This window comes from Oculina patagonica, chromosome 10 (assembly GCF_052425735.1).
Source record: "Oculina patagonica isolate OP01 chromosome 10, crgOcupat, whole genome shotgun sequence".
Taxonomy (NCBI): Eukaryota; Metazoa; Cnidaria; class Anthozoa; order Scleractinia; family Oculinidae; genus Oculina; species Oculina patagonica.
In genome coordinates this window covers 1,221,624-1,235,762 of record NC_135767.1, presented here as the reverse complement: position 1 = coordinate 1,235,762, position 14,139 = coordinate 1,221,624, and the positions used below count along the sequence as shown (strand labels likewise).

Sequence of the window (14,139 nt, the reverse complement as noted above, 5' to 3'; positions counted from 1 at the left end):
TCTCCAGCTTCAACGTCGATAGCCAGTTCGTCCACCTTTTGCCGATCTTGGAATGATGGCACCTGTCGCTGGACCTTTGGTCAATGCCGGTACCGACATCGCTGTGAGAAATGTGAAGGTGATCATCCACGCGTCAATTGTCCCTTTCGGGCCTCAACCTCTCTTTACCGGCGCTCCCAGTCAACTCCCCCATCCCAAAGCAAACGTCAGCGGCGTTGAAGTGGGACCCAAACCATCTATAAATAGTGTACATTCTTTTCGTTCAGTTTCCTCTTCAAATTGTTTGATTCCTATTCCTGTTAATGTTGTTGTTCATGCACCACAAGATGCTTTTGGTAGTGGCATGCCCTCCGCAATGGCACCCCATACTTTCCCCTCTCGTTCCTTTTCCACGTTGGGCACCTCGCAGCAAGACCTCGTCCCCCCATCTAGAGTAACACCCATAGACGCGGAAAAACTTCGACATGAACTGTGTTCTTACCCCGACCAATCGCAAGTGGATTATGTAATTGCAGGCCTCACAAATGGTTTTCATCTTGGTTTTGATCCTCTGGCTATATCTTTAAAATCGGAAAATAAAAATATGCCTTCAGCATCCCTTCAGCCGTCCGTCATCGACCAGTATCTCCTCACGGAACTCGACAAAGGCCGTGTAGCTGGCCCCTTCGCTATAGCCCCTATCCCAAACCTCCACGTGAGTCGCTTTGGAATTATCCCAAAGAAGTACCAGCCTGGAAAATGGCGGCTTATCTTGGATTTGTCTAGTCCTTTAGGCCATAGTGTCAATGACGGCATTCCCAAAGAACCCTTTTCAGTGCAGTACACGAAGGTTGATGATGTCATCAGCGGAATCATGCTTCACGGTAGAGGAACACTGATGGCAAAGTTCGATGTGGAAAGTGCTTATCGCAATGTCCCTGTCCATTCTGATGATCGTTACCTGCTTGGTATGAAGTGGCGCGAAAAATATTTTATTGATATGGCGCTTCCATTTGGACTACGCTCCGCTCCATTCATCTTCTCCTCCATTGCAGATATGCTCGAGTGGATCCTGAAACACAATTACAATGTGAATTTTTCTATTACACTACCTGGATGACTTCCATACGTTGGGCCCTCCTAATTCACCTGTCTGCCAGAACAATATTGATACTTGTGTTAAGCTATTTAAAAAGTGGGGAATCCCTCTTCACCCGAACAAACTGGAGGGGCCATCCACTTGTTTAACGGTGCTCGGTATTGAGCTTGATTCTCTTGCACTTCAGGCCCGTCTGCCACGTGATAAGTTTGATCGTATTGCTGCTCTTCTTGAATCCTGGTCCCTCAAACAACATTGCACTAGGAAGGAGCTGGAATCTCTCATTGGCAATCTTCAACACGCATGCAAAGTAGTTCCTCAGGGGCGTACCTTCTTGCGGCGCATGATTAATTTATTGTCAGCCTTCCGACGTGATGACCACCCGATTAGGCTCAACCAAGACTTTCGCTTAGACCTTCGTTGGTGGCGAGAATTTTTCCATTCTTGGGATGGTCTCAGTTTCCTGCTCTCCCCACAGTGGGCGACCTTACCTGATTTTTCCGTTTCCTCAGATGCTGCTGGTGCCAAGGGTTATGGTGCAATCTTTGATCATGAATGGTTCGTGGGTGAATGGTCAGCTGCTCAGCATCCCTTGGCAATTGCGTACAAAGAGCTGTTTCCCGTGGTTATTGCAGCTTCCTTATGGGGCCACCGATGGGCTTCAAAACGAGTTGAGTTCTGCTCCGACAACATGGCGGTCGTTAGTGTCTTGCGTTCAGGCACCACGAAGGATCCGAACATGATGGTTCTTCTCCGTCACCTATCACTTGTGGCAGCCCGACATTCCTTTGCCTTTACTGCCTCTCATACACCGGGTAAAGACAACTCCATTGCTGATGCCTTATCTCGTTTTGACTTTCAGCGTTTCCATCATCTTGCTCCTCACGCAGCTCCTGGGGCAACTCCAATTCCTTCAACGCTGCTAGCTCAGCTGCCCGTACTTTGACAGACAAATGCCAGTTCTACTTGACCAATGGCCTCGCACCTTCTACTCGCCAAGTTTATGCTTCTGCTCAACGTCAATTCTTAGAATTTTGTAGTCAGGATACTCCCATCGAGCCAAGTCAGCCCATTTTACCAGCCAGTGAACAAACTCTGATGCGCTTCTGTACTCATTTAGCAGATCGTCTTCACCATTCTTCCATTAAAGTATATTTGTCTGCAGTCCGTTCTTTACATATTGACTATGGCTTCTCGGACCCAATGGTCAATCGTCTTCAACTTCAGCGTCTCCTTCGGGGGATCAAACGACACAAGGGCTCAAATCTCCCTCAGCGCCAGCCAGTGACAGCTGACCTTATGTCTGTTTTGCACAAGTCTTTAGATTTTACTAACCCTGACAATGTCATGCTATGGGCAGCCTGCTGTCTCGGCTTCTTTGGGTTTCTTAGAGCTGGAGAATTTACAACAAATGGTACCTTTGATCCAACTGTGCACCTGACAGCAGCAGATCTTCAAGTAGACTCCTCCACAAATCCCCAAAGCTTTAGAGTGTTGATCAAGTGCTCAAAGACTGACCCTTTCAGGCAGGGTTGTTTCATCTATCTTGGCCGTGGTTCCTTGCCTCTCTGTCCTGTGACTGCATTAACAAACTACCTTCATCTTCGCGGGCCAGGCACCGGACCTCTCTTTATTCACCAAGATGGCTCTCCTCTTTCTCGATCGCGGCTTTCCTCGTTTCTTCAAACCACTCTACAGGTAGCAGGAATTCCTGGAAAGTTTTCAGGGCATAGCTTTAGAATTGGAGCCGCAACAACTGCTGCGCAGAGAGGTGTTCCTGACCATCTCATTAAGACAATGGGTCGCTGGTCGAGTGATGCTTACCTGTTATATGTGCGCACGCCTGTGGAAACCATCCTTTCAGTAGCTGAAAGACTTGCCTAACAGGTATGGTGTTTCACTTATCACTTATTTGCCGGTTACTGGGTGCCTCCGGATTTGGGCAGTTTTCTCGGGTCTCTGGCTCTCCCATCCATGAGCCCCTCTTTCTCCGAGCTTGCTAGCGCGCTGCTCGGAGGTCCTCCGGCTTGGCGTGGGGGCTCATGGCTGGCTTGCCAGGATTTGCCAGCCATGGGAGCAGTCTCCATCTAGGAGCTGGCTGCCAATAGTGGAAGCTCCTGGATGCCGCAGGCACCCAACCTCCATTTTGCGATGCAGTTGTTAAATGCAGTTAAATGCAATTTAACAGAGTTAACAACAAAGAGCGCCAGTGTTGTTTGGAGTCAGCGGTGTTTCATACATGGGCATGCGCCAGATCCCATGTGCTCTTCGACTGAAGTGTGCTTTGAGCGTTTGCGGACGTAAGCGTGTTTATTAGCGTGGCAGTTCATGGGACCTCATCTTCAAGGCTTCCCCCCCCCTCTTCCCTCCCTCTTTCCACTGTTCGTGCAGTGTGACGGGTGCCTGCCCTCCCTACTGCGTGGGGGCTCATGGCTGGCTTGCCAGGATTTGCCAGCCATGGGAGCAGTCTCCATCTAGGAGCTGGCTGCCAATAGTGGAAGCTCCTGGATGCCGCAGGCACCCAACCTCCATTTTGCGATGCAGTTGTTAACTTGAATTAAGGAAAAAAGTAGGTGACTTCTCTGACAGTTTTTGTTGACTATCAGTGCATAAACTTTTTTAACAAATCAATCAATCAATCAACAACTTTATTAATGTGTCAAAGGAATTCTAGCCGAGAGTGAAACACTTTCTACTAATAGGGGACACATAAAATAAATAATAATAATAATAATAATAATAATAATAATAATAATAATAATAATAATAATAATAATAAAAAGACTTAAAATTGATATTTACAATAAAAACAGACTAAAATTTAACTACGCTATTTTACAAATAATTTCAATAACAATTTTAAAATAAGTTAATTCGTGTTTAAAATAAATCATGTACTACATAAAACGCAGTAGTGACATCCATGTTCAATTTTCAGTGAAAGGTTTACTTGTTTTTCTGTGCTTATACAGGATCATTGAAAGGTTTAACAGACACATTGAGAATCTTAAAGAAAAATGCTTGTACCTGAAACCAAGAAACTTGCTTTATCACTGGAGCCGTGCCTTTCTCTTCACCCCGCAGTAACAATGATCCTGTATAAGCACAGAAAAACAAGTAAACAGACAGAATCACAAGATAGCACCCTAGAAGTCTGCACTTGGATCAAAGTGACCATAACTTGTCTGGAGCTTATCATAGTTTCCATAGCAATGGGTCAGGTCATTGTGCTAAATTGTTGTCACTGTTACATGGCTCAAATAATGTCTTGACTGGTCTAGCCTGCGAATACAGTGAAATGCCAAACTGGCCAGGTGTGATGGGAGGCGGCTGTATTCCCAGGCTATGTCCGGCCAGCTGGGCAAGCAACTTTTTATGTCCACTTGCCAAGAGGGCAAGGGCCCAGACAAGATGTCTGCTGACTAAATCATAAACAAGTACACTTAGACAAGCTTGCAACTGTCCCGGGCAAGCAAAATTTAACAGCGGATTGTCAGTTATCATCATTATCATTATTGCTATTGTCTTTTTATCACTACAATAATGCTTTGATATTTTAACACGCAGGTATCCTATGGAAGCCCAAGTGCTCTTTGCAGAAAATTGTGGAAAAAAATCTAAGATACACAGATTTTGGGTTCCTTGATGCATGCATCTCATATGCCCACAATCACACTCACCATTACTGCACAGCAACACCATTAAATTGTGTTTGTCATCCTTGTGCCATGCAGCCTGTTGAATGGATGGCAGTCTTTTGATATCATCTGGAAACAAGAAAAAAAACAACATAAATTCATCCTTAAAAATACCTACAATAAACACAGCATTAGACCTGGAGGCATTTCCTTTAACTGGTCTCATAATTTTGGTGCAACACAAGTAGTCAGGAGCCTGATTCCGCAAGTGAGCAACTTCCATATTGCACTGTGAAACAGCATTTTCAAAAGTAAAGTTATTTTAAGATACGATTTTCTTGTGAATTGGTTTTGTTTGCCAATAGCCAATCACAAACAATTTTGTAAGAGACTGTTGATATGTGGCTACAGTACCTTATCCACCTGGGAAGTTAACATGGCAGACACATGCAAGGAATCTTCTTCAGAGTGTTCTGACAGCACATCGAGCAATGATTTCAGAATTTCCTCACAAAGTAATGCATCAGTCAATTCCAGCAGTGCCCATCCCCCCCGGGCAACCACGGGGCATTTCCTAATGTTGCCCGTCCCGAGGGTGGGGCATTTGCGTACCTCGAGTTGACCCCCGGCAATTTGACACGTGCTTTCAAAACTGTGGAGTGAGTCACGTATTCGTGATGGAGGCGTTTATAGGCCAAGACGTGGACTACGTTTCAGATTAGCTAGTTCATGAAGGACTAGAGAAGCTCATGGATGTTTTTAACGGTATATTTTTTAATTTTAGATATTTCTTCATTGCTAAGAAGCAACAACTTGTATTATATTCTTATATCACCTATCGAGAGATTGAAAACAATCAACCCGGGAGCGGGGCATTTGCCCGGTTCCTTCATCCCCACCCCGGGGAATTTGCCAATTTTTTTAAAGAAATGCTAATGCCCGGGGATTAGCCCGGGAGGGGGGGGGGGAGGGATGGGCACTGCTGGAATTGACTGATGCATAATAGCTGCTTCATTGGAAACAGTAACATATTTCCTGGGAAAGGCTTGGCTAAAAATAGGTTTACTTGTGAAAACTCTGTTGCACAAATATATAGAAGCTGCACGCTCCGGGTACATAATGGGCTCCTGAAGTAGTACAGTATGTCGCTGTACGTTTGAGAGGAGTGGGGGAAGGAGGTGGAGGGGGGAGGGGAGGTGGGTGAGAGCAGGTGGACCCTTGCATGATTCCCCTCTATGTGTCCTTTATTCACAAGCATATTGACTGCTTATACACAGATGACATGAGAAGTCATATGCTTGTTTGTCTAGTAGGAAATGATCAAGACTTAAATCAAGATAAAGTGTTATCGTTTCAAGCTAAAAGCTTTATTTCTTTTAACATTTCTTTTAATTTTTGTTCCAAAAATTTTCTTTACTCGCATTAATCAACAGCAGCTTGAGCTGGAAGCCAAAGCTAAAGCACATGACATGCACAAACTCATTTCTGATCCACTGATCAAACTGAACCAAACTTACCTTTAGAATGTTGTTGAGATACTCGTGGACGAACTCGCAACAAACCAACCAACTCGAACAGTTCAAAAGCCATTTGAGGCTTCAGACTATCACTCGATCCAACGCTCATATTGCTATGCAAGGAACAACAGCTCTGAATCGATCCCTGATAATCAGCTGATCTCAGAGGACATATGCCGGAATAACACTAAATAACTTAATTCCACAGTGAAACATTTTTCACCTTACGGCAAATTTCGTTAGATAATCTGTAGCACTTTAGAGAAACTCCAGAGAAAAGCTGAATCTTGCACGGACCGTCCTCCTCTGCATGGACCTGCATGGAACTTGTCAGTTTCAAATGGCCGCCATCTTGGATAAGTTGAGTGAAGGACTGGAGACTAATGGATAGAGGTTTCCTTCCCTTCGTTTCCCATATGGTCACGTGAACTAACAGAAAAATCACCTTTGAAGGAAAAAATTACTCTCTGAGATGTTCAATTTTTTTTTTTACAAAAACTTGACAAACAGTCGAGAAGTTTTATATTCATCAGTTAGTATGAATGAATTAAAAAAATCGAGTTTTCCCTGCATTTTTGATACCGTGCAGTGACGTCATGTTTCCCGCCACTCGTGGCAGCACGCGGCAAATTTGTAATTTGTCTTTGAATGAAAGCAGAAGTGAATGCACTTTAATTTTGTTTCAAACAATTTCTTCTTTTGCCGTTTTGGAAACTCTTTAACCATCCTTTAAATAGTGCTTCTTACTGGAAAAATGCTCGGGTTTGCGAAAGCTCAATTTTTGAGCTCTGTTTCAGTGTTTTTAATTGCTTTGGGGAGCTTTCATCAATGCTGCGTGTTCAGGCCGGAAAATTGCTCAACGATGGAAAACATTTGCAATGACACTGCAGGAGGAAAAGGTACTTTAATAATAAAAAATTGTTTGTAATGCTTTTTAGTTTTTAACCTTATCTTTCATTTCAGAGCTTTCTCATAAAGTTTAGACGCCAGTTTAGTTCTTTCGAAAATCACTTAGTCAATCATGTTGAAATAGGTGTAACAAGCTATTGTACTACAGAGAATTCCAAGGCTTGATTGCAATCAATGCAGAAAATCGTTCACCTGTTGATAAACGATGTGGTTTACTGTTCAAAACATCACTCATATTTTAAAAGCTCTCGACAATCTTCGGAATTCTTCGGGCATCTTCGGATATGTTCGAAAACGTTTGCAATATCTTGGGACGGTTGGAAATTGTTGAAAACTCGTCCAAATCTCTTCAATTGGCATATACTAATCACACTAATTCATGCTATATTAGCATCTTCGCTCCCCTGACTAACTGTAAATTATGTATCTTTCTCCAAAATTCCTCTGTCCTCTTTACCCTAACTCTAAGGCTCTAGTATTTTACTCTTTATCCCCCTAACTCCATCTGAACCACTATCCCTCTAGTTTTAATGTATTTTTTGCATTTCCCCTTATTTCAGCTATGCAACACACTCCCCCTAATTCCTGTCCTCTTTACCTCCGCCCTGACCCCGGCTGTGCTTTCCTCTCAAACACTCAGTCTACTACACCAGGGGCTTACACCATACGCTGTTGAAACCTAAACTGTGAGCCCACTTTGGTTTCTCATTATTACAGCCGGTAGCAGAATACAACCAAATACTTTATCAAAATCTGAGGCACTATCATTTGGTTATTTTTTTTAAGGAAAAAGGCTTTTTTCGTACTTTCTAAAGCTATACTTGAGTTATCAGCCTAAGTTTGGTGGATGGGAGGCGGGGGGGGGGGGGTAAAGAAGTTATTTCAGTCTTTGTATAGAGGGTTTCCCTTATATGTGAAACAGACTTAAACAGACTTCTGTGCAACTCTTCTGGATACAGTTCAACAGTTGAGCTATCAACATTAACTGAGAGAATAGTACTTTTAATTCATTTTTATCTACAATTAGTAATTTTACATACAATTTCCACACTAATAATTTGACAGATTTCCTCTGCTATACATTTTTTTTTCAATATGCAAACCTTATGAACTTTTTTATTTTTAATTTAGCTCCAGAATGATTACTGATTATCTCACTGCCTGCCAATTTCCCTTATATGTGAAACAGACTTCTGTGCAACTCTGGATACAGTTCAACAGTTGATCTTAATTAACATTAACTGAGAGAATAATGACTTTTAATTCATTTTTCATCTACAATAAATATTAGTAATTTTACATACAATTTCCACACTAATAATTTGATGGATTTACTCTGCTTATACACTCTTAATTTCAATAATGCAAACCTTATAAAGTTTTTCTTTTATTTTAAGCTCTAGAATGATTACTGATTATCTCACTATCGTCTAATTTCAATCAAATATTGATAACTTTGTCAAAAATATTCTTATCAATTTATTCTAACTTCCTGCCTTGTCCCCAGATGCTCATGATCGTTGGGTGAAATGCAAGTTAATTAATAAATATTGAGGAAAGTGGGGGCGAAGGGAGACACATCACGTACCGGTCCCACTTCGCGCTCGCTCCCAATCCTTCCAATCCTTTTTATTTATTCTTCAGTAATACTGGATTATCTTAACTATGCTTTGATAACCCAGCCTGGTTTATGACATTTTAAATCATAAAGCCATTCAGTCAAATTAGAACTGTATTCAGTTTTGGTTCATGGCTGCCTCATAACACTGCTTTCACAATGATTCATCACAACATTTGGTGAGCTATTTAGCTCAGGGCTCAGGGCTCGAGACTAACAGTAGCCAACTAGCCACAGACTAGAACAAATGCAGTGTTGGCTAGTAGACTGAAATTGATTCCGAGAGAACAGAAACAACTGTCTTCTCATATGGTATAAAATTATCAAAGACTGTGGACAAGCTGAAATAACCAAAAAGTAACCTCATATTAACCCTAAAGATAATGATAACAGAGCCAGTGAAGATGGCAAAGTGCCTCTGCCCAAGCCGAATTCTGGACTGTAGAAAATTGGTTTTGGCTAGTGAAATCAAAGTTGTCATTAGCCAACAATAGGCTAGGTAGCAAAAATGTTAGTCTCAAGTCCTGTCTTTCAACTTTCAAACATCACTTATCAGGCAATTAAACAATTTAATGTAATATATTCTATTAATTATAACAGGAACAAAGGTTTCCATCAGATTTTTCATCAATCTAATCTAATCAATCTTCTTAAGTCTCACCTAATCTCAAGTAGTGATAACATGAGACATGCAAAAATTTAACCATACAAATTCTGAAAAAAGCCCTGCAGGGCTTATATTTGCTCAATGTCCCTTTCAAACAGGCTTATTTTTGAGGAGGGCTCATATTCATAATGACATGACTTGATTGCTCATGAGCAATGAAAAGCACAACATTTGCTGTATGCAAATACCAATTGAACTATGATAATGAATGAATGTGAGATGGTTTTAGACTGGTCTGATGTAAACAGACATCAGCCAGGACTAGTATCAAGATCAGCACAACAATGATTTGTAATGCTCTGACATACCATAAAATTCCAAACAAATAACCCCCCCCCCCCCCCCAACTTGGACATGATTTGGGATTCAAACCATCTCACACTCATGAATACGTTCAATTGGCACTTGAAAACAGCAAATGTTGTGCCTTTCTTTTTTGTTGCTAGTTGGAACAATGGAAAGAAATTTCCATTCATTGTTTTCAGTATCATACTCCTGCAAGGACATGTCAGTTGAGCCATCTGGTCCAAAGCAGCCACACACATAGACTTTTCCCTTGAAGCTCACTGCACTTATAAAATCAGCTCTTGCAACAACTGTACTTGCAATGGTACTCCACACATCAATGGCAGGGTCGTACACTTCACAGAAGTTTCCCTCTGTTGCACTATCTGCTAGGCCTCCAAACACAAACACTTTCTGATTGACAGCTACACCGCATGCATTGGATCTGCTTTCAAGAGTTGGAGCAATCGTACTCCAAGCTTTTTCTGCTACATCAAACCTTTCAACAATTTTTATCTTGCAACCACCTGCCATGCCTCCAATTGCATACAGGAAATGTTCCCCAGCTGCAGCACATATGCCATATCTTGCAACCTTCAAGGAAGTTATCTTTTGCCACAAGTCTGTCTCTGGATTGTATCTTCGCACAGTGCTCAAATCCACATCAATTATGTTCACACCACCTATTACATACAATAGCCCCTGGAAAGTAGCAACAGCAGCCCAGCGGATTGCTCGTTTAAAGGACTTTACAGGATTCCAGGTGTTTGTTGATGGTTCGTAGCATTCTGCCGGATAGCCAACTTTGTTTCCTCCAATACAATACAATTTTCCGAAACATGAACTGGTTGACTGGGAATAGCTTAATAGGCGTTTAGACGGCATTTTGGCCAACTCAAGCCACTTGTTCTCTGAGGGTACGTAACACAATGTACTCCTGTGTGTACCACGTGCAAATGACATCTTCATGGGACTTTAAGCAATTTCTTGGTGGCTGAGCAAAATAGCACTCTTCTGTACCGCTAAACACCGACTTCGTGGCATCTAAAACTAAACTCGAGCACTCTTTATTGTCTTTTATCAAGGGTTTTGATAAAATAACATGTAAAAGAAAGTCACGGGGAACGTAAATAAGTCGAATGTGACGAAACAAGTCAGACACACTTTGTTCTCTACTCTTGTCTCTTGCGATCCACTTGACTAGAACATTGTAAACTTCTTCCTCTCCTTTTACAACGATTTCATCGCTTGAGATCCACTCCTCGACTTGTGTGCTGCTTAAATTCAGAAAATCCTCTGTTTTAGCTACAGCAACAAAGTTTGCCAGAATGAGATCCCTCGCTTGTTCTTGCAGATCTTCACACCGATACCTTTCAGCCAGATAATAAGCCGTGATGCAGCTGGAAACGGACAACGCTTGTTTAAAAACGTTGCCACACAAATCTTTCAAGGATGGGAGAAGAAAATAATCTGCGGCTGCCATCAAGTCACACGCATTGGCTTCACTGATGTCAACATGACCTGTGTAAAGATACTCCAACACTTCTTCCATAACGTCTTTGGTCATCTCTTCCAATTGGATCACTCCTTTCTTTTCTTTCATGTCAATTTTAAAAGCGTTGAAAAAGAACGGACTTGTTGCACATAACACGTTTCGGTGAGCTTTCAAACGAGCTTGGTCGTCACCGGAGCCAACTATTAGAATCACATCACAGCCATGTTTGTTCTTACGCTGAATATCGAGGCGTTTCATCGTTTCCACACAAAATTGATGCCTCGTAGTATGCTTTATCGGGCTTATCTCCTCAATAAGAGAATCCATAACGGATACCTCATTGAAACAACTGTTCTTGGCTTCGAAGAGTTCGAATTTGATCACATGTTCGAATTTTGCGCGAAATTTTGCGCATCCGGGGTATTGCTGCTGTACATTAACGGAGCCCGCAGTCAGCCAACCGTTCCCGCCAAATGAAAACCATGCCAACTTGGCAGTACATGTAGTGACGAATTTGGCGCGAGGAGTAATGTCCGTTAAGCCCCGGCCAAACAAATAATTTGAGGAATAGGCGCATGTTTTCAATCCCGTGTGTAAAAACGAAGAGGTCTGGAAATACTTTTATAATGCACTATGCAGATAGGCAACAATTGTAAATACAACTTTTATACTTGATTTGATGTACCGTAATGATTCGATTTAGCGCCCTCCTTCCAATAAGCGCCCCCTTCCGAATAAGCGCCCCCCTTCGAATGTGTTTTTGTAAATAAGCGACCCCATTCTTATTAGCGCCCCCATTCTTATAAGCACCCTCATTCCAATTTGTGCCCCTATTGTGGATAACTGCCCCTAATGAAGTCATTGACGTCAACTAGATAAGCTCCTGACCGTTCACCGTACAGTTCATGTATATATTTACTACTAAAATGAACAATTATTTTAAAAGTAACTGAACTTTTAACAATTTCTTACTGTTAAAGTTCCTTTTATTGTTAGATACATTTGGTTGTTTCTCAAAAAATTAAATAAGTGCCCTGTCCCGAATAAGCGCCCTGTCCCGAATAAGCGCCCTCCCTTGAGGTGCCAAAAGTAAATAAGCGCCCCGGGCGCTAAATCGAATCATTACGGTATGTTATCATTTTATATATAATTGTTTTTTTGTCTTATGATAAAGTTAAGAATTCTCATAAGTTTGATCTTTTACCAAATGTACCTAACACAAGTAATTCAGCTTATAGCTGCTAGTTGTGATTTTGAATAAACGATCTACCTATCCATCCATCCATCCATCCCCTGGACCAGCGGTCAGGAAACCGACCACTGGTCCAGGGGGACGCGGGCTCTGGGAACGAGGGAGCCAGTTCTAGAATAACCCCTATAAAGCGTTATTCGAACCCTCGACCCCAGCCTCGACCCCTGATGCCTTCGTTGTCCTCGCTGCGCGCCGCGATTACCACTTGGCCACCTAAAATCCCTTGGGAATACTAGCATAAAAAAATTAGAATTTGAAGTTAAAAATTAATAGGTGGACACCTAAACATTCCCATGACAACCTGGGGGCTCTTGCGTGGAGCAGGAGGTCAACTGTCTGGTGGTGACAATTTATCCCTTCCTTTAATAAACCTTTTAAATTTTCACTCAAATTCACGTTTGCCCCCGCCTTAACACCCCCTGACTTCATCGCATTCAACAATATTTCTCATGCTCAGTGAGCCCACTTCGGTTTCTCATTATTACAGCCGTAGAAAAGTACAACCAAATCGACTTTATCGCATTCTGAGACACTTTCATTTGCTTATTTTTTAAGGAAAAAAGGCTTTCTGATAAAAATCTTTCAAACATTGAGTTGTTTGATTTTCTGACTGCAATCTTCGTACTTTCCTTTCGTAGGAAGAAAAAATGCGAGGCAATTTCAGTAAAATGGGGTTTTCAGAGCTTTATCTTCATTTTTTTTTTCACATCCCGCCTCGAACTGCAGGAAATGAAAAACATTGTGAATGGTTATGTGTAAAATAAAGCTTATTTGTGTTGTTGTTGTTGTTGGGGGCACCCTGTAAATTTTTGGGTGAGGGTTTGCCGCTGGGACTCCAAAACCCTTTCCCTTTATCAGACCATTTTCAGCTGATTTTGCAACCCTATACTAGACTAGACACCGAAGTTCTCTACCCTATCCCAGTCTTGCTTCTTTTTAAAACTGTATCACTATTGGTGATTTAATGACAAACCATCTGTCAACAACGCTACCACGATAATTTTATTAAGTCTAGGGAAGCCTGGGAAGCCTCTTTCTCTTCCGAGTTTCTATTCCTTTTGTGGGCTTAATTCTTCATACCACTGATCAGTTTCTATACTCGATTCTAGACTAAATTGCCTGAAAACCATACCCTTCACAGCAGCACATACTCATATATGGGAGTGCCCCCCTCCCCCGGTCTGAAAACTGGAATCTAGACTGTCAGTCGACTGCCAGAGCTTTTGCGCAGTCTTGTCCTTTTTTCCCACGTGTTGCACAACCATTGATAGAAACTCGGACACTGTTCGCAAATAATATCGCAATCCACCCCCTTGGTCCTATTCTGAAAAATATATTTTTCTTTCTTTCCTCCAAAAACTCAACTGACACTTACTCTTGCAAGTAAGTGAAATCCTAACTCGAAATAAACTCGAAATCCTGGCTCTAGATCGACCTCGAAGGATTAAGAAGATGTGGGTGCCCTTTATTTTGTGGGATATATTTACTGTTTGTTTCTTTGCCCAGTTTTACGTAATTAAGTCCAGAGATCATACCATAAGCAACAGGGGGCTTTTTTGCATGACCATGCGCGAACTGCTGGACCGTGAAATCGTAATGCAGGCTCAACACAGGTTATGATTGAAAGTGATTCTTTAAGAAATGGCTCACGCTATTCATTTTTTGACCCTTTTTTTCGTT

At 42.0% G+C, this 14,139-nt stretch overlaps 2 protein-coding genes across 3 annotated transcripts in view; both read right to left on the bottom strand.

Annotated features, from left to right (window-relative positions):
• LOC144667139 (uncharacterized) overlaps positions 1-6,591 on the bottom strand; it is a 43,789-nt gene extending 37,198 nt beyond the window's left edge. For both annotated transcript variants that reach the window (XM_078528528.1, XM_078528529.1), the window contains exons 1-3: positions 6,234-6,591; positions 4,759-4,845; positions 4,106-4,173 (exon numbers count right to left, since the gene is read on the bottom strand). In XM_078528528.1, coding sequence (XP_078384654.1) covers positions 4,106-4,173; positions 4,759-4,845; positions 6,234-6,342 — 264 coding nt within the window. In that variant the 5' untranslated portion in view covers positions 6,343-6,591. The remainder of the gene's footprint in view (positions 1-4,105; positions 4,174-4,758; positions 4,846-6,233) is intronic.
• A 4,016-nt stretch (positions 6,592-10,607) lies between these two features.
• Positions 10,608-11,534, bottom strand: LOC144628809 (kelch-like protein 7). The gene has a single exon (XM_078486924.1). It carries the CDS (start codon positions 11,532-11,534, stop codon positions 10,608-10,610), a length of 927 nt encoding a protein of 308 aa, XP_078343050.1.
• Between the last annotated feature and the right edge of the window lie 2,605 nt (positions 11,535-14,139).

What these genes read in the sequence shown, in the direction of transcription:
- LOC144628809 (XM_078486924.1), bottom strand. Translation starts at nt 11,534, where the DNA reads ATGGATTCTCTTATTGAGGAGATAAGCCCGATAAAGCATACTACGAGG.